The sequence below is a fragment of the Dendropsophus ebraccatus genome, chromosome 7 (assembly GCF_027789765.1).
Source record: "Dendropsophus ebraccatus isolate aDenEbr1 chromosome 7, aDenEbr1.pat, whole genome shotgun sequence".
In the NCBI taxonomy this organism is placed as follows: domain Eukaryota; kingdom Metazoa; phylum Chordata; class Amphibia; order Anura; family Hylidae; genus Dendropsophus; species Dendropsophus ebraccatus.
Genome location: NC_091460.1, coordinates 135,332,518 through 135,353,573, shown reverse-complemented (window position 1 = coordinate 135,353,573; position 21,056 = coordinate 135,332,518). Strand labels below are relative to the sequence as shown.

General features: G+C 41.9%; 1 protein-coding gene across 11 annotated transcripts in view; it reads right to left on the bottom strand.

Annotated features, from left to right (window-relative positions):
* BLTP1 (bridge-like lipid transfer protein family member 1) overlaps nucleotides 1-21,056 on the bottom strand; it is a 197,891-nt gene that overhangs the window by 131,262 nt on the left and 45,573 nt on the right. For all 11 annotated transcript variants that reach the window (XM_069978550.1, XM_069978552.1, XM_069978555.1 and 8 more), the window contains exons 10-15: nucleotides 17,869-18,019; nucleotides 17,206-17,362; nucleotides 15,193-15,271; nucleotides 7,132-7,223; nucleotides 4,981-5,098; nucleotides 3,203-3,358 (exon numbers count right to left, since the gene is read on the bottom strand). In XM_069978550.1, coding sequence (XP_069834651.1) covers nucleotides 3,203-3,358; nucleotides 4,981-5,098; nucleotides 7,132-7,223; nucleotides 15,193-15,271; nucleotides 17,206-17,362; nucleotides 17,869-18,019 — 753 coding nt within the window. The remainder of the gene's footprint in view (nucleotides 1-3,202; nucleotides 3,359-4,980; nucleotides 5,099-7,131; nucleotides 7,224-15,192; nucleotides 15,272-17,205; nucleotides 17,363-17,868; nucleotides 18,020-21,056) is intronic.

Here is a 21,056-nt window from a genome sequence, read left to right as displayed (position 1 = left end):
GTTTTTATTTTTTGCAGGAATCAATAGTCCAGGTGATTTTAAGAAACTTTGTAATTGGGTTTATCAGCCAAATCTGCCATTATCTGCATGTAAAAAGCCTTTTCCCAGGTCCCCCCTCCCTCCTCTTTTCCATTCACTGCAAAAAATCAGGAAATTGTGACTTGTTGCATCAGACGTACCCAGTCTGTTCTAGGGAGAGGGGAGGGGGGAGGAGGGAGTTAGCCGACAGCAGAGAGCAGAGAACAGAGGATTACAGGCACAGAGCTGGGTGACAGTTGTAATCAGAGCTCAGAGAGGTCAGTGGTGACTGTCAGAGGAGATAGAGGGTGAGGTATTTGTAGATTAACTCTTTGTTGTCTTGTTTTGGTGTTTTATTTAGCTCTCTCCATAGGAGAACAATGAAGACAGTTGGGAGAGCTTCAAACTGCTTTTTCATGGTAAAAATTCATTTTTTTGGCTAATTACTCCAATTACAAAGTTTCTTAAAATCGCCTGGACTATTGATTTCTGCAAAAAAAAAATTCACGACAGTGACACTTTAACCCCTTAGCGACCCATAACGTACCTGGTACGTCATGGTGCTGCAGGGGGTGTTCAGAGTGAGGTCCTGCCGGGACAGTGCCTCTATTAGCCGGCACGGGTCTCGTTGGCGCGCCGGCTAATTAAGCACTTCAATGCAGCTGTCAAACCTGACAGCTGCATTGAAGTGCTTTATGCACAACATCCCTGATGTCTAGTAGCACGGATCTCCCCCCGCGATGCGATCGCGGGGGGGGGGAGATCCGTTCTTCTGCCCGTGCCGGGCCATAGCAATCTATGACCGATCTGATGGATCTTTGCTGTGTATATACACAGCATTGATCTCTATGAGAGATCAGGGCTTTATATATACAAGTCCCCCAGGGGGGCTTCTAGTTTAAGTAAAAAAGTGTTTTTATTAATAAAAAATCCCCTCCCCTAATAAAAGTCCAAATCACCCCCCTTTTCCCATTTTATAAATATAAATTATTAAACAAATAAATAAACATATTTGGTATCGCCGCCCACGTAATCGCCCGAACTATTAATTAATCACATTCCTGATCTCGTACGGTAAACGGCGTCAGCGCAAAAAAATTCAAAAGTGCAAAATTGCGCATTTTTGGTTGCATCAAATCCAGAAAAAATGTAATAAAAAATGATCAAAAAGTCGTATATGCGCAATCAAGGTACCGATAGAAATTACATGTCATGGCGCAAAAAATGACACCTGACACAGCCCCATAGACCAAAGGATAAAAGCGCTATAAGCCTGGGAATGGAGCGATTTTAAGGAACATATATTTGTTAACAATGGTTTGAATTTTTTACAGGCCATCAGATAAAAGAGAAGTTATACATGTTACATATCGTTGTAATCGTAACGACTTGAGGAACATGCATAACAAGTCAATTTTACCATAGGGCAAACGGCGTAAATGCAAAACTCCCCGAAATCAAAACAAATTCGTTTTATTTTTCAATTTGAGACCGCAAATGATTTTTTCCGGTTTCGCAGCATATTTTATGGAAGAAAAATGATTGTCATTGCAAAGTACAATTTGTTTCGCAAAAAATAAGCGCTCAAATAAGTCTCTAGGTGAAAAAATGCAAGCGCTATGGACTTTTAAACATAAAATGGAAAAAGCAAAAGCGCAAAAACGAAAATTGGCTTTGACCTTAAGGGGTTAAGCTTTGTCCTCTACTATTGGTCTTTTCTCTTTTGAATAATACTATATAACACAATGTAGTATGACCTTGTTTATTGTTAAAATGGAATTGTAAGAAAAACTGTCTTTTAACAGAAACATACTGCTTTTTCGCCTGCGTGCGATACAACTTTTAAATATCATACTGCATAATCTGTATGTTTCTAATGTATGCTTTTGCCACAAATAAAATATGCTTAAAAAAATAGCTATGTTGTGAATATATTTGAGAAAGCTTATTCCAGAGATATATAGCAGTGGCTTGTACTCTTTTCCCCACTGACATGCACACACAATGCGTTTTTGCAATCCGTTTTTTTGCAAAAAACGTATGAAAAAAAGGATGCATTTGTGTGCATCCGTTTTGATCTGTTTTTCCATTGACTTCCATTATAAAAAAAACGGATTGAAACGGATTGATTTTTTTTAACGGACACAAAAGTAGTGTCAATGGAAAAACGGATGCACACAAATGCATCCGTTTTCTTCATCCATTTTTTGCAAAAAAACGCATTGCAAAAACACAGTGTGAACCTAGCCAAAGGCTGGATTCACACTGCATTTTTTTTTTTTTTTTTTTTTTTTGCAGTCCATTCTTTCATCCGTTTTTTTTTTTTTTTTGGGGGGGGGGGGGGAACGGATAAAAAAAATGCATAAAAAAGGATGTTTTAGTGTGCATCCATTTTGATTTTTTTTTTTTTTTTATAATGGAAGTCAGTGGAAAAAACAAAGATAAAATTTTTTTATCAAAAGACATCTTTTTTTAACGGTTTTCTGTATGGTAAAAAAAAAATGCGTTTTGATCCGTTTACTGATGTTTTTGGTTTTTTTAATATAATGGAAGTAAATAGAAAAACGGATCAAAACAGATGCACACAAATACATCAGTTTTTTTCGTCCGTGATGAAAAAACTGACTGCAAAAAATGCAGTGTGAACCCTGCCTAAGTGTGCATGTTTATATATAGGAAGGTAGGGGAGGTAGAGGTGCTGCGGGATCTGTTGGCGCTATACAAATAAACATTATTATTTTGTCAGAGGAAAGGGATTTAACTAACAGCTATCTTACATGCATGGCCTTCATTATACCCACAATCCATCACTACTATTTGGCCTATGGGCTATCAATCCTACTCAATGTTTAGCACACTAAAATATCACTACAATGCTATAGTGTACTGTATATAAACTTTATGTTTAGAAAAGGCAGAGGGGTCAAAATCTGACATGAAAACCATGATTGCTTTATTAAGGAGCTGGAAACATCAGCACAATACATTATTTCCTGTAACACAGCACTGTCAGCGGGTCAGCAGCAGCAGGACGACTTTGGCTTCTGCTCCCTGTAAATATCTTTTTCTAATGCACAATGACATGTCAGTCTCAGTGCAATGACTATTTTCTATGGTGGTATTTGTTCTCCTTTCATACCCAATCTACAAGGCCACGCTAAGTCACCAGGAGGAGGAATCTCACCGTTTTCTTGCTGCTTTGTTGAGCAATCTATCCAGTTGTGTTGATTTGCCGCCCAGATCATCTCAAACTGATGAAACATGATCTTTAAGTTCCAGGTATATGGGACGAATGAAAACAAATCTGGCGGGCTGTCACTGGACCAGTCTTGAATGAGATCTATAATAAACATAAAATAAGGACATACAAGTAAATATTATTCTTAAAGGGGAACTATCAGCAGTTCTGGAAGAATCTAACCTGCTGATTGCCCCTTTTAGCGCCGGGATGCTGAGGAGGAAGGTATGTGTGTTACCTTCCTCCTCTGCCCCGGTCCCGCACTGTTAGTTGTAGTAATCTTTGCTCCGGTGGTATGTAAGGAGCACTGCCGCATTATCCAGCCCACCCGCTCCTTTGATTATCATTAGAAAGAGTGGGCCAATGAGGCGGCACTGCTCCTAACAGTGCTCTAAAGAATGGAATGGTGGTTGAAATCATTTTCTTTTGTCAATGGTTACTTCCATTATAACTCGGAAATCTCTGAAGGCTTCATAAAGAATGAATACAGCTGTGGGTTATGCGTCAACCCGCAGCTCCATTCATAACAAAGTAGCGGGGGTGCCGTTCTAGAGATCCCCAAGGGGGGCACAAAGGTCAGGCCCCCCCTCCCTCAATCTTATACTTGTTCCCATTTAATTTAAAACATGTATTTGAGAAAGCCGTCTTATTCACAAAGCTATCAAATAAATGCCTGGGAAACCCATTAAAGGTGGTATTCTGCTCAGACATAAGTTTTGATATGTTGCTGCCCATAGAGAGACAAACAATTCCTTCCATGCTTGTTATTATCTATTTAGTCTCCTTCACCCAGTTCTGAGCTGCTGCTTTCTGCTGAAGACACAAAAATCTGTGTGGGAGCCTTTCTCTCTGTCTCCCCTCTTCCCCCCTCCCTTCTGAGACAGATGATGTAAACAAGTCCCTGACTGGCTTTATCTGCAACATTGTAGCTTCTTTTTAATGCTGGGAGGGTTATTCTGAGGTGAAGTTGCTAATGAAGTAACCCTCCCATGATTACAAAGAAGCTACAATGTTGCAGATAAAGCCTGCCAGGGATTTGTTTACATCAACTGTCTCATGGAGGGGGAAGGAGGGGGAGAGAAAAAAAGCTTGCACACAGATTTTTGTGTTATTAGCAGAAAGCAGCAGCTCAGAACAGGGGGAAGGAGACTGAATAGATAATAAGGAACGAAGTAATTATTAGTCTCACCATCAAAGTTATGTTTGAGTGGAATACCCCTTTAACATTTGATCTTTACTTTTTACTGATAAAGTATAGAAGTATCTCAGTGTATTGTGCCTTCTCAGATGTTGCGCTCAGTATTCATTACAGCATCTACGATGTTAAACAGCCTGGATCATAGATGTCTCCTACTGCAGCCATAACAAGTGTCTGACCGTCAATCACAACCAGCCTGCCTCCCATGGCGACTGTGCAGCAGCAAGGGTCAGGGCCATCATTATCCTACTACAGTAAGACGTTTTCAGAGATGTCATGTCTCTAGGACATGACATTTCAGCGTGACCAGTATAGGGTCTGTGACCAGTATGGGGTCTGTGACCAGTATGGGGTCTGTGACCAGTATGGGGTCTGTGACTGCTGGAAAAACAGGAGAGTTATGGCACAAGGTGAAGCACGGCAACCCTTCTGCATTTTCTTACAGACACTCTATGACTTTCATCCAGGGGAGTCTTTCTACTCGCCCACAGTAGTTATATTCTACAAAATAATAAAAGGGATTTACCTGTGAAAAAGTTTTTCTGAGCAAAAATAAAGTGGTATGTTGCCTTGTAGACTTCAAGTTCACATTGCCATGTCTGGGGCATATTCCACACCCTGGGATAGCTGGCATTTATATGAAACTATGGTAAAAAAAAAAAAAGTTCCTTATGAAAAATACTTCTGTATACAATGTCAAATATACAACAATGGACAATAAACAATAAACAATGACCTGCAATGCCAAATATAGATACAGATAGGCCTCTAAGGTTCTAAGTTTTTGCAATGTTTTTTGCAAAAAAAAAAAACAGATGAAAAAAATGGATATATTTGTGTGCATCCGTTATGATCTGTTTTTCCATTAACTTCCATTATATAAAAAAAAAAAAAATGGATCAACGTGAATCCTTTTTTTCTTTAACGGACACAAAAATAGGGTTGCCTATGTTTTTGTGTATGTTTAAAAAAAAAAATGGATCCGTTTTGGTCCGTTTTTTTTTATTTTTTATAATGGAAGTCAATGGAAAAACGGATCAAAATGGAGGCACACAAATGCATCCGTTTATTGCACACGTAGTCTGAAGACAAAGACCTACATTTGCAGTTAAAAGTGATCTTCAGGAGGAGTTATCTTCCCAAAGATGAATGCATAGACAATGCAGTGATCATTTGTGCAGACTGGACGCTCAATTGATTGTGTTGTGTAAAGGCACTGCAAACTAGCACCATGCTCGTTCATTTGCAACAGTACACGGCCCCGTTAAATGCACTACGCTATGTTTAGACAATGTAAAAACAAAGGCCATTATTTGCCACTCAAAACAATGGCCTTTGTTTTGAGGATCAAACAATGGCCATTGTTTCGAATACAAATTCTATGGGCGGAATAACTGACATGATCATTATTTTGATGGCCATAGAAAACAAAGCCCATTGTTTAATAAATTGTGTGAAACAATGGCCGCGGTTTACATTGAGTTCAATGCAAATTATAGGAGTATGAAAAAAAGGCCATTGCTTTAATTAAAAAGGGCCGTTCTTTTGATAAAAAGTATGTTGTGTGAACACAGCCTTAAACTATTCAGTGTGTAAGAACACGGAAAAGAGGAATGATAAGGTCCAGTAGCCAATGCCAGTTTTCTGGAGAAATAACAATGGAATAGTACAATGGGGACTGAGGCAGAATTATTATATCATGGCAACTATTTTTTCTAAAACAGGCATCCAGGAGAACAGACAGGTCCCCTGAGAGGGGAAAATGCAGTCAGTACAAGAGTGTATTCAATAGGAATGTTCCTGGGTGAAATTAAGGGTCGTACTACACGGGACAATTATCGTTCGAAAAATCGTTCGATCGCTCGGATTTAAATGATAATCGCTTCGTGTAACAGCAGACAACGATTAAACCACCAACGAGAAATTGTTGGTTGTTTGATAGAATTCTGACTTATTTTTATTATTCGATCATTTGCAAATTGTTCGCATATCGTTTGGTGTAATAAGAAGTCATAGCTAAAACGTACGCAATAGCGACGACAAAACGACTGCAAGGACGATCATAAGTGACGTTTATCAGTCGGTGTAATTGGGAGAACGATTTCGGGCCGTTTGCCATAGTGGTCGTTTGAGATCGTTAGTCTTTAATAAATCGCTTAATGAAATAGTACCCTAACAGATAATGGTTGACATTGTCACCTTGAATGTATTATTAAAAGAGAAGTCTGGGCTTGGACTTTTTTTTTTTTTTTCCTTCTTCAAAAGAGCCGGGGAGGAGGTGGCTGAACATAACAACATGCACCTACCTCCCCGGCTCCAGCGCTGGGATCTACTGTCCTCAACTCCAATCCCCGGACACTTCTAGTTTCCCAGCTGCTTCCTAGTCTTAGCGGGGACCCAGGTTGTGACATGTCAGGCCCTCTCAGCGGGACCCCTTTTCAGCTGCTGACTGGCTGAGTGGACCTGACATGTCACAACCCGGGCCCCCACTCTGGAAGTGGCCGGGGATTGAAGCAGGGGACAGCAGACCGCAGCGCTAGAGCCAGGGAGGTAGGTGCATGCTGTTATGGTTCAGCCACATCCTCCCCGGCTTTTTTGAAAAAAAAAGTCAGAACCCGGACTTCTCCTTTAAGTTTGTCAAATTGTTGTCAGATAATGAAAGATCACTTAAACTTACTGCAAGCATTTCTGCTTCAAGTAGTGTCCTAAACTGCATACTCGTAGTAGTGTCAACATGTAACAACTGCCCTTTGATTGTGGGAGAATAACCTGGAAAGAAAAAAGAAAAAAAAAAAAAGATTAAAAACACACAACATCGGACGCCACACATAGAATTATGAAAGTATATTTTACGCATAACAGTGTGCAAGCATATACTTTTAAGGGTGCCTTCACACCTACCGGACTGACATCCCGCTGTGAATATGTGCTTTAACCCCCCCGCTGTCCGCAGCCCCTCCGTCGCATCCCCGGCCGCTACCCCTCCATCCCCGGCCGCATCCTGCAGCTCGCCGCCAAGAGCATACAGTACCTGCTCGGCGGCGCGGCTGCAGTGAGGCTGCCGGCTCCGGTCCAGCTTAGATCAGCTGAGCGGGACCGGAGCCGAGAGCCTACTGCAGCCGCGCCGCCGAGCAGGTACTGTATGCTCTCCGGCAGCGGGCTGCAGGATGCAGCCGGGGATGGGGGATGCGGGTGGCGGCGGGCTGCTGCTTGCGGCCGGGGATGGGCTGATGCAGCCGGGGATAGGGGATGCGGGCGGCGGCGGGCTGCAGGATGCGGCCGGGGATGGGGGATGCTGCGGGGGCGGGCTGCAGGATACGGCCGGGGATGGGCTGATGCGGCCAGGGATGGGGGATGCGACGGCGGGGCTGCGGACTGCGGGGGGTTAAAGCACATATTCAAATGTATGTGCTATCATAGGGGTGAATGGTACCGGCTCCGCAGCGGTTCTCGCTACGAATCCGCAGAAGTGAGACCCGCTGCGGATCCGGTAGGTGTGAAGGCACCCTTAAACAACATGTTCATCTCTTAAAGCAAGCTGATACTATTTGCTACGTGTTGATTCCCTTACTACACACAGCTGTACCATCTACGGCCCTGTTCCGCGGTGGAAAGTTCATTCTTCAGGCCGGACAGAGCAGGAGCCCGCACCTCCCATAGACTCCCATTATGAGCGCGAGGCTAACGGCATTCCGCGGCGGACAATTCCGCCACGGAATTCCGCTAGTTTTGCTCAGTGGGAACGGGGCCTACAGGGGCAGGCAGGTAGCAGTACTGAAGCAGAGGATTGCCCATCCCCTGGCCTCACCTCTGCTACATGCTGAACACCCTGCTTTAAAGAGGTCATCAAATGCCGCCAATATTGGCAAGATAAGCAAACTATCTCATATGACAGAGATGGGGAACCTTTGGCTCTGCAGCTGTTGCCATACTACAATTCCCATCATGCCTGGACAGCTAACAGAGTTGTAGTTTTGCAACAGCTGGAGAGCCAAAGGTTCCCCATCCCTGTCATATAAGGTGGATAATAAGCAAAAATCACCAAACACCAACAACGGGAATCCAGGCGCAGGTAAGACTAAACTTGACCCAATAAATAAAAATAAAACTATAAAAATGTAATAATATGGAGACCCAACGTGTTTTGGAACCGTACCAGTTCTTTTTTCAAGAGTTATACAACATAAAAAAAAAACTTATACCAAAAGGACACAACTTAAAGGGGTTGTCCAGCCCCCAAAAAATTCTTTCAAATCAATTGGTGTCAGAAAGTTATATAGATTTGTAATTTACTTCTATTTAAAAATCTCAAGTCTTCCCATACTTATCAGCTGCTGTATGTCCTGCAGGAAATTTTGTTTATTTACATTCAGAAACAGTGCTCTCTGCTGACATTTCTGGAGTCAGGAACTGTCCAGAGCAGCAGCAAATTCCCATAGAAAACCTCTCCTGCTCTGGACAGTTGTCAGCAGAGAGCACTGTTTATGAATGTAAATAAACAACACTTCCTGCAGGATATACAGCAGCTGATAAGTACTGGAAGATTTGAGATTTTTAAATAGAAGTAAATTACAAATCTATATAACTTTCTGACACCAGTTGATTTGAAAGAAATATTTTTTTCCCTGGACAACCCCTTTAACAAAAAAAAACAACAACACATATATAGGCTGGGTTCACACTACGTATATTTCAGTCAGTATTGTGGTCCTCATATTGCAACCAAAACCAGGAGTGGATTGAAAACACAGAAAGGATCTGTTCACACAATGTTGAAATTGAGTGGATGGCCGCCATTTAATGGCAAATATTTGTTGTTATTTTAGAACAACGTCTGTTATATTGAAATAATGGCCGTTATTTACTGTTATATGGCGGCCATCCACTCAATTTCACCATTGTGTGAACAGATCCTTTCTGTGTTTTTAATCCACTCCTGGTTTTGGTTGCAATATGAGGACCACAATACTGACTGAAAAAAACGTAGTGTGAACCCAGCCATAAGGTGGATGTCCTGCTACAGATAATAGGTGAACAAGGATCAGAACGCATGGATGCTAGCCAAGCTTACTTGCATGTGTATGGAGGGGGGAGGATGGGAAGAACAGTTGTTGGCCAACAGCTACTGGAGCTAGCACTGGCTCAATTACTTTTTAGAAAGTTTTCCTTCTTTCCTCCTAAATTAGAACTGTGCAGACAATGATACTTTGCAGGACTGACCGGCTAATGCCTTTTCCTAATATAATTTTGTGGTTTGTCTCTTTCTCCACATAATGCCAGTAACTGTGATGTAACCTGTTCACGGGCTGAAGCAAAGGAGACAACAAACTCAATAAACAGGAAGAGTCTCCCTTGGTGGCTCCAGTTGATAACAATACGAGCTCTACAACAGACAAGACCATACTAAATATTTTAGGCTGAGAGACATAGCTTCTTGCTGCTTTCCTCTATTACATTAGCAGCTTTTAACATGGGGGCTGAAAATGCAGGAGTGCTGTACAATTTTTTTTTCTCCTGGTAACTGGAGTTAGGCTTAAAGGGGATATCTAGGGTTAGAAAAACCATAGCTGTTTTTTCCCCCACAAACAGGGACGGTCTTGTCTTTAAAGGGAATCTGTCACTAGGTTTATTCCACCGTAAATGAGGGCAGCATAAACTAGTGATAGAAATGCTGAACAGATAGGTGTATTACTTACATCAATTTGTTCAGCCGTTCTCCTAATATGCAGGAGAATAGGATTCTTGCCACACCCCTTCCCCCACCCTTCAGCAGCTGATTGACAGGTGACTGCCTGTACACAGCATGGATAGATAACTGCCAATCAGCAACTGGTGGGCGGAGTTTTTTTGCTTCTCATGTACTGGGCTCACGCACATAATGGAGAGGACTACTTATTGTCCATGTTATTCAGGAGGAGATCTCTGGATCAGCTGCACAGAACAATGTAGGTGATACATCATTCTGTTCAGCCGTTCTCCTAATATGCAGGAGACTAGGATTCTTGCCACACAATAGGTGGGTATTGCAGCTTAGTTCCACTAAAGTAAAAGGTGCAGAGTTGCAATACCACACACCACCTGAGGACAATAATGGTGCTGTCTTTAGAAGAAAGCAGCTATGTTTTTTCTATCTCTAGATAACCCCTTTAATGGAGGTCTTCAAGTGGAGGATTTCAAGTGAGGCTACAAAACTCCTAGTTAGCAGCTGCTTTTCTAACCAAACCTAATGCAATAATTAATGTCAGTAATGTGAGCACTGGTGCAAAGGGCGACTAATAATTCATAGGACTCATTACACCGATACAGAAAGCTATTCTTTTAATTAGAAAGAGGTAAAGTCTCGGTTGTACTCCTGGCCTTGTGTGTTTAATATTACTCGCTCGTTTTCTTCTCTGCAGGTTTAACATAAGAGGAAGCTTTCCAGCATATTCCGTTTAATTGCATTGTATTGTTAATCTGGAATCCTTAAAGCTAATGAAAGACACATGTACTATAACAGCTTCAATTATAACATTCACATGTAGTAAAAGGCAGATGGCTCTTCACTGACTGTAGATGACGGAAATGACGCCTTAAAAATAACTCAACTGTGTAGATGCCTGCTAGTCTACAGACTAAATACAGAGTAAAAGAAGTCCATATTCCTTAATAGCTTTTACTTCCAACTCCAAGGCCTTATTCATATGTCATGCCAAATTGTCTGTGATTGAGGATCTACAATCACGGATCAACTTAAAGTGAATGTACCACTAGGTGCATTGTTTCGGGTTTTTCACATGAGCAGAACGGTGGTGGGGATGCCGGTGGCACAGTACTTTTTTTTTTTTGAACCACCGTCCGGTTCCTGTGCAAAGGCCCAGCACAAAGCACTGGAGGCAGGCCCACCGGACCCAATCATATCGCCACCAGTCTTCTCATGTGAAAAACCCAAAGCTATGTACCTCGTGGTACATTCACTTCAAGGCCCATAGATTTTTTTTTATTCACACATTCTGCTTTTTCAAGGATTGTTAATGTTTCCTGACCACGTGATTAATTGTCCCTTCTAAAAGGCAAAGCAAACAAGCACAGATCTCACTGACCGGCATTTTCTTGCGTCCATGCACAGCCATACACTACCGTTCAAAAGTTCGGGGTCACCCAAACAATTTTGTGTTTTCCATGAAAAGTCACACTTCTTCACCACCATACGTTGTGAAATGAATAGAAAATAGAGTCAAGACATTGACAAGGTTAGAAATAATGATTTGTATGTGAAATAACATTGTTCTTACATCACACTTTGCTTTCGTCAAAGAATCCTCCTTTTGCAGCAATTCCAGCATTGCACACCTTTGGCATTCTAGCTATTAATCTGTTGAGGTAAGCTGGAGAAATTGCCCCCCACGCTTCTAGAAGCAGCTCCCACAAGTTGGATTGGTTGGATGGGCACTTCTGGCGTACCATATGGTCCAGCTGCTCCCACAACAGCTCAATGGGGTGGTGATCTGGTGACTGCGCTGGCCACTCCATTACCTATGATAGAATACCAGCTGCCGCTTCTGCTGTAAATAGTTCTTGCACAATTTGGAGGTGTTTAGGGTCATTGTTCTGTTGTAGGATGAAATTGGCTCCAATCAGGCGCTGTCCACTGGGTATGGCATGGCGGTGCAGAGTGATAGCCTTCCTTATTCAGAATCCCTTTTACCCTGTACAAATCTCCCACCTTACCAGCACCAACCCCAGACCATCACATTACCTCCACCATGCTTAACAGATGGCGTCAGGCATTCTTCCAGCATCTTTTCATTTGTTCTGCGTCTCACAAACGTTCTTATTTGTGATCCAAACACCTCAAACTTGGATTCATCCGTCCACAACACTTTTTTCCAGTCTTCCTCTGTCCAATGTCTGTGTTCTTTTGCCCATCTTAATCTTTTTCTTTTATTGGCCAGTCTCAGATATGGCTTTTTCTTTGCCACTCTGCCCTGAAGCCCAAAATCCCGCAGCAGCCTCTTCACTGTAGATGTTGACACTGGTGTTTTGCGGGTACTATGTAATGAAGATGCCAGTTGGGGACCTGTGAGGCGTCTGTTTCTCAAACTAGAGACTCTAATGTGCTTATCTTCTTGCTTAGTTGTGCAACGCAGCCTCCCACTTCTTTTTCTACTCTGGTTAGAGCCTGTTTGTGCTGTCCTCTGAAGGCAGTAGTACACACCGTTGTAGGAAATCTTCAATTTCTTAGCAATTTCTCGCATGGAATAGCCTTCATTTCTAAGAACAAGAATAGACTGTCGAGTTTCAGATGAAAGTTCTCTTTTTCTGGCCATTTTGAGTGTTTAATTGACCCCACAAATGTGATGATCCAGAAACACAATCTGCTCAAAGGAAGGTCAGTTTTGTAGCTTCTGTAACAAGCTAGACTGTTTTCAGATGTGTGAACATGATTGCACAGGGGTTTTCTAATCATCAATTAGCCTTCTGAGCCAATGAGCAAACACATTGTACCATTAGAACACTGGAGTGATAGTTGCTGGAAATGGGCCTCTATACACCTATGTAGATATTGCACCAAAAAACAGACATTTGCAGCTAGAATAGTCAATTACCACATTAGCAATGTATAGAGTGTATTTGTTCAAAGTTAGGACTAGTTTAAAGTTATCTTCATTGAAAAGTACAGTGCTTTTCCTTCAAAAATAAGGGCATTTCAATGTGACCCCAAACTTTTGAACGGTAGTGTATATAAGGCTGTGTAAAAGGACCCTAACATACATATGTATGCTTGGCTCAGTAGAGTACATGTGCACACAGCTCTGGCAGCAACTTACAGTAAAAGACCATATTTATGTGTATCCAGACTTAGGAAAAACATGGCTGCTTTCATCTGGAAACAGAACGACTCTTGTCTCCAGTTTTGCAGCTCAGTTCCATTAAAAGTAATAAAGCCTAACTGCAATACCGCACACAACCCAGAGACAGTGCTGTTTCTGCAAGAAAGTAACTAGGCTTTTTCTAATCCTGGATAACCCCTTTAATACAAGGCAGTGAGATCATGTCACACACAGAATTTGTGTGCAGGCATAGGGACAGCAAATATAAACATTTTCAGTCAAGACTGAATGGCTTTTTTATTCTAGATATATTGGCTTTTAAAGGGGTTATCCAAACAATAAAACTCATCACTTTTCCACAGGATAGGTGATAAGTATCTAATCAATGGAGGTCTGTCAGGACCCCCCAAGATTTAGCGCACATGCTTATAGCTGCCGCACCACTATGAGTTTGCTGAACACAGCCAAGTGCTGTACTCCGCTATACTCGGAAGTCTCAATGCAAGTAAATGAAGCAGTGGCTAAAGCTTCTATTACACAGGGCGATCAATTGGGAACAAGAGAGCGTTAACCTGTCAGGTCAGCGCTCACTTGCTGCTTGTTTCCCGCTCACTGCACGTGCTATTACATGCGTCGGCAGGTGGGCTGAGGAGAGCCCATAGGAGATAGCAGCGGTTTGCTGCCACCCCGGCAGTTACATGGCAGCAGATCGTTGAAGTTTCAGCCTGTTGAAAGACAATGATCATCCGACATCGTGCATGTCAGCTGATCGTTGTCTTCTATTACACAAAGCAATAGTCAACCGCAATGGCAAATATCGGCCAATAATCGCTTAGTATTATAGGGCCTTAAGAATGCATACTGTCACTCCATTCACTCGGGACAAGGAACCCCTGTTTTTGTGCTCTTTGGGGGTATCCCAGCTATCAGACTCCACCAACAAAATATTTGTGACCTATTCTATGAACTGGTGATAAGTTAATATTTTGGGATAATTGCTTTGATGCTATAAAAAAGTGAGCAGGTAGGTACCGAACACAAGAGATTTGCAACAGTGATGTTGTCATTTATAAGAATATCCAATTGTGGTTAAGAAATTAAATGACTATTGTAGACACTAGAATATATACTATCTATATATATCTATATATATCCCAAGACCTGAATTGCTGCTGTTAAAATACAAATAGCAGGTCTATTGGTGACTTGTGAATGTAATTAACAATTATATGGCATCCAAGTGCAGACACAAGAAAGCGATATCCTGTTGCAGGATCTGTGCTGCCAGCGTGTGCAGTGGGTGTAAGGTTTAATGTCTCATGACTCATTTACAAGATTACAGTATGGCATAGGATTTCATGCCGCAGCACAATGGGATAGGTGGAAACACAAACACATCCACAGCAAATAGAATAACCAAACATTCGTTTAGGCCAAAACAGGAAAAAAGAAATTACCTATGTACTAAGACGAGCCTCCACTAACTGAAAGGTAACGTCTTGCTCTTTCTGAGAAGGTGACATTTTTTACATTTGCACTATGAATACTATCCAATGCAAAGAAAAATAGAGAAAAAAGTCCCAGGCGTCCTACAGGCGTCTGTAGAAGCGTGATTGAACACGCGAAACAGCTGTCACGCTACCGCGCAGAGTTTGGAGCTCTGGCATCCCCAACATGCTCACCCTGCACTATTGTTGGTCTCTTCGATTTTAAAATGAAGAAATAAAGTTTAAAGATTTTATGGTGAAAGCCCTTTGGGCCTTTTTTTTCTATTTTTCTTTGCATTGGATTCTATGTAATATCATCAGCAGTGAGCACCACCATATACATGCATCATCCTGCATAGGTGAAATGATTATGGAAAATACTCTCTCAGTAGTGCCGGTTTCTATTTCTATTTTTCAAGACTATGAATACTATCTTACCATTTTCAGTGACAGTCATAGGGATGTTCACTTCCAAGTAAGATCCTGCCCACACATTCACATGTACAGCATTAGTTTCCTGTATAAAATAAAACAAATGTTACAATAAAAGACAAAAGCCAAAAAATAGTGACTTGCAAAGTGTGGTGTCCTCGCAGTACTCCATGGCCCTTTTAAAATGCCCCTCTAAGTAAGTGCAAAAGAAGAGCCCGCGGAGCCTCATTCAAGAGTCTTGAAACACAGAACTAGCCAGATATCCCTCCGGGAAGGACCCAGCCGAAGGGTGGCTCCTGTAGGGAAACCACCATATTAAGTTGCCCTATAAGTCAATGTTATGACAGGGAGAAAACCAAGGCCAGGTATCCATCCACAGACAGCTGTTTCGGGGTGTTGCCCCGAAACAGCTGTCTGTGGATGGATACCTGGCCTTGGTTTTTTCCCTGTCATAACATTGACTTATAGGGCAACTTAATATGGAGCAGGATTCTGGCTAGGTAGGAGCAATGTCTAGTAAAGCCATAAGAAAACAGTTCGCTGGTCTTCCTGAGATCAGCGATCTGTTTCTCTTCTAAGTAAGTGCACATGGTTCAGTCCTATGGTGTTGAGAAATGCACAGACAAAATGTAGCATAGATCCCCGTGACTGGTGTGTAACACTTCTTCTGTAGCTGTTTAAGACATTGTAACCATGCATTCCAAATACTTGCTATTGTCCAAGCAAGACGTCATCAAAACAGACCACCAGCCTTTCTGAAAAGTATGGTCGAGAAGGTTTGTGACCCACTGTAGCCAACGCCTGAGGTCAGTGACTGAGGCCGATTGTGTTTAGCAGGTAACCTGCAGAGCAGCTACAGTGCATCATCAGGGGAAGTTACACACCTTTTACACAGAGAGATTTATCTGACAGATTTTTGAAGCCAAAGCCAGGAATGGATTCGAAAAGAGGATAGATCCAAGTCTTTCCTTTATGGCCTCTTCTCTGTTTATAGTCTATTCCTGGCTTTGGCCTCAAAAATCTCTCTGCGTAATGGCATCCTAAAATGAGGGGCCGGGGGAATTTTGAGGCGCAAGCCCTGGACCAGGTGAGGTGAGTATGCTGCAGTTTATTTTACTGCCCTAGCAGGCCACTTTGGTTTGTTAATAAATCAGAATTAGGGATGGTCCGAACAGAGTTCGGTTCGGGTTCGTACGAACTCGAACCCTGGGTAATGATTCCCGCTGTCTGCCCGCTCCGAGGAGCGGGCGGATCCAGCGGGAGGACCGCCTGGAAAACTGGCATACAGCCACAGCCATAGGCTGTATCCCAGTTTTCCAGGCATTACTCCCGCTGTATCCGCCCACTCCACGAAGCGGGCAGACAGCGGGAATCTGCTGCCGAGCGTTCAGGTTCATACGAACCCGAACCTCGGCAGGTTCGGACCATCCCTAATCAGAATACATATATTCAGGCTATGTTGACACACTGTCCCTTTTTTTTCTTTTTTTTTTTTAAAGAACAGCCACTGTTTTCAATTAAAACAGCAGCCGTTCTTTTCGGTCTGGCACGCACTGCACTGAAATCAAAGCAATGCTCCCTGCTCTGTTGACATGCCACAGCGAACTCCTCCCGTTGTTGTTCATGTACACAGTCCATGCATCCGTGCTGTGCATGGGAATCAATGTAAATTGATTATCATGCAGAGCTGGAATGGGCTGCATGGAAAATAACGTTCCTGCGTCTGTCAGAGCTCTGACAGCCGCAGGAACATGTAAGCGCTGCCCGGTGTTTTCCAGTATAACAATGGCCGTTGCTTATCATTGTGTGAACATAGCCTTAATATAGAATTAAATCCTGATAGGCCGACTGAATGGATGTGCTACCAAGTAGCATTTCTATGCCAAGCGTTCATGAAGGAGTCGGGTGAAATAGTGGTCAGGCAATAGTTGCTTATGACTGTAGTGAAGCAGCATATACATAAGTGCACCATAAAAGTTTACTGGAGAAAAGATGCATTTACGAGACACCAATACTTACTTTGTTTTTTGTGAAAAGCAAGTCTATGGTAGCATTAGCGATTATGTTCATTCTTAACTCAAACGCCTGGATCTGTCTTGGTTTTCCAGGCTCTGGAATATCAGAAACTTTTAAGACCTGGTAGTCTGGAGGGAAAAAAAATTTCCACAAGCATTCCCTGTCAGGAGAAAAAAAGCAAGAAAGGGATAATAAAGCATACAGCTCTAACGTACAACGATTTATACCGAATACACAGAAGACATTGACACCTGCCAAATTATTCTGTAAAATGCAACAGGAAATAAATGTTTCTATAGTTAACAGTGTGTTACTTGTTTTTTGATCAGATGAGCAACAACCTACATTTAATTTATTTATTTTTTTCCCTTAAAGGGATTATCCGGCGCTACAAAAACATGGCCACTTTCTTCCAGAGACAGCACTGCTCTTGTCTCTAGCTCAGGTGTGGTTTGCAATTAAGCTCCATTCACTGCTCCAAAACCTGCCCCCAAACTGGAGACAAGAGCGGTGCTGTCTCTGGAAGAAAGTGGCCATGTTTTTATAGCACTGGATAACCCCTTTAAGATGATATACTTAGACCCAGCATAGTAGACCTCCATGTTCTCTACTCCAAACAGCATGACTTGAGTTTGCATTATTTGAAAGTGATCGCAGATTTCATACCTTTGCCTATCTGCCCATGGGCCATAGTTAAAATCTGTTCCCTTTCCACAGACAATGTCTAAGCCCCAACAAGGTGGTAAATCTTGCAGTTTTGCATCTTCTGTATTGCTTTCTTCTTCAATATTTTCTCCAGAATCTTCTGGGACAAGCCCTTTAAAGAAAAAATATGACTATTACATTATAGTAATAATAATAATAATAATAATAATAATAATAATAATAATAATAATAATAAACAGATAGTACAGTGCTGAACTCTCACCAGCCTTCCCATAGACAATCAATGAAACAGTGATTCCTTCAGAGAGGTATTCAGGCGAAAATCTTTTTTTACTGGTTTCAGAAAGTTATATAGATTTGTAAATTTACTTCTATTTAAAAATCTCAACTCTTCCTATACTTATCAGCTGTTGTATGCCCTGCAGGAAGTGGTGCATTCTCTCCAGTCTGACACAGTGCTCTCTGCTGCCACCTCTGTCCAAGACAGGAACTGTCCAGAGCAGGAGAGATTTTCTCTTTTTTTTTTTAAAGATATTTTATTAAAGATTTTTTGTTATAACAATACAGGCAATAATTTTGCACATTAGAAGGTGTTGTAAAATTGATACAAATAAAAAATTGTAGCATAGATAAATGTCAAATATTAGACACGTATAAATACCCAAATATGTTACTTTACACATTGAGTTCACAAATAAAAGTAGGCCTGTGAAGGGGGGGAGGGTTTGGGGGAGTTAGAAACATTTTAACAGTATACATAAATTGTATAAGGAATACTGAACAGTCATATAAGGAATATATAACACATCACATAAGGAATACAATGTAATAACTATATATATTGGGGTAAAAGTGTAAGAAGAGATAATATAGGTCTGAGAGCTATTAAAGTTGTTTTAGGGTGCCTTCACACCTACCGTATCGCAGCAGAAAATCCGCTGCGGATCCGCAGCAGATTTGTAAGTGCGGATTTGATGTTCATTCATTTAGTTAAATCTGCTGTGGATCTGCTGCGGATCCGCAGCGGATTTTTTGCTGCAATATGGTAGGTGTGAAGGCACCCTTAGGAAGTATTGATTCACGATAGGAAATCCAAGGAGTCCATATATTTAAGAACTTATGTCTGGTATTAGATTCCCAGTGGGAAAGTTCCTCAAGCCTAAATATCTGGTCTATTTTCAAGAGCCAGGTATGTAAGGAAGGGACTTCTGTAGAGAGCCACATTGTTGGTAACAGTAGTCGGGGCGCTGACAAGAAATGTCCAAAAATAATATTTGTGTGCCCTTAAAGTGTCACTGTCGTATTTAGTCCAGGTGATTTTAAGAAACTTTGTAATTGGGTTTATTAGGCAAATCTGCCATTATCTGCATTCAAAAACCCTTTCCCCAGCCCCCCTCCCTCCTCTCTCTCATTCACTGCTCATTATCAGGAAATCTCGACTCTGTAATCTCGACTGTGTAATCTATGGAGAGGGGAGGGGGGAGGAGGGAGATTAGTCGCCAGCAGAGAACAAAGAATTACACAGTGGGAACTGTGTGAAAGCCGGTATTCAGAAGTCAGTGCTGACTTCAGAGGAGATAGCCCGGTGATGTAGCTGTAAATTAACTCCTTATTGTCCTGTTTTGGTTCCTCATCTCCCTCCACCCCTCCCCTCTCCATAAGAGAACCATGATGACAGGGGGGAGAGCTTCAAACTGCTTTTTCATGATAAAAATGCATTTTCAGCTAATAAACCCAATTACAAAGTTTCTTAACATTGTCTGCACTATTGATTTCTGCAAAAAAAAAAAGTAAACGACAGTGACACTTTAACCCTTAGGCGACCCTGGACATACCCGTGCATCCAGGGCCACCTCACCGCGTTCAGAACCACCGCGCTCTGAACCGCCGCGGTCCCGGGTGCCGCTTGTAGCCCGGGACCGCGGGTGTTAGCGGGCACGGTCCGATCGCCGTGCCCGCTAATACAGTAATCGGATACAGCTGTCAAAGTGTCTTCCCTGGTGTCTAGTGGGGAGGATCGCTCCTCCGGGACGTTGTCCCAGAGGAGCTATCCACACATCTTACCCCTTCCGGGGTCAGTGCCGTAATGGCGCTGATCCCGGCTCGGCACTCGATTGCTTCCGGCTGCAGCAGCCGGAAGCAATCGATCTGCCTATCTAAACAATCTGTGCTGCATATCTATGCTGTATAGATCTCAATGAGAGATCAGTGCACTTATACTAGAAGTCCCCCAGGGGGACTTCTAGTATAAGTGTAAAAGTTAAAATAAAAGTGTTGTTATTAGTAAAAAGCCCCCTCCCTTAATAAAAGTCAGAATCACCCTCCTTTTACTATGTTATAAATAAAAATAAACAAATAAATAAACAAACATGTTTGCTATCGCCGCGTGCGTAATCGCCCGAATTATTAATTAATCACATTCCTGATTTGGTCGCAACAAATCCAGAAAAATTGTAATAAAAATCAAAAAATTGCATATGCGCAATCAAGGTACCGATAGAAAGTAAACATCATGGCGCAAAAAATGACACCTGACACAGCCCCATAGACCAAAGGATAAAAGCGCTATAAGCCTGGGAATGGAGCGATTTTAAGGAACATATATTTGTTAACAATGATTAGAATTTTTTACAGGCCATCAGATACAATAAAAGTTATACATGTTACATTGTTACATCATTGTAATCGTAACGACTTGAGGAACATATATAACAAGTCAGTTTTACCCCAGGGCGAACGGCGTAAAAACGAACCCCCCCCCAAATAAAAGAAATGCGTTTTTCTTTTTCAATTTCGGCACACTTTAAATTTTTTTCTGGTTTCGCAGTGTACTTTATGAAAAAATTCAGCCTGTCATTGCAAAGTACAATTAGTGGCGCAAAAAATAAGGGCTCATGTGGGTTTCTAGGTGAAAAAAAAAAAAAAAGTCCTATGGCTTTTTAAGCACAAGGAGGGAAAAACGAAGTCGCAAAAATTGAAATTGGCAGGGTCCTCTAAGGGTTAAGGCTGGGTGGAAATAGAAAAAGTAAGGCACTTTTCAGAGACAGAGTTATATAAGTTTTACAAATGAGATTACATTTATTAAAAATACTGTTCCACCATATCTGTATAACTGGGCAAGTCCACCAAATCTATAACTTTTTCCCAAAGTTTTATAAATAGGAGAGGTTTTCAGTGAGGATTTGCTA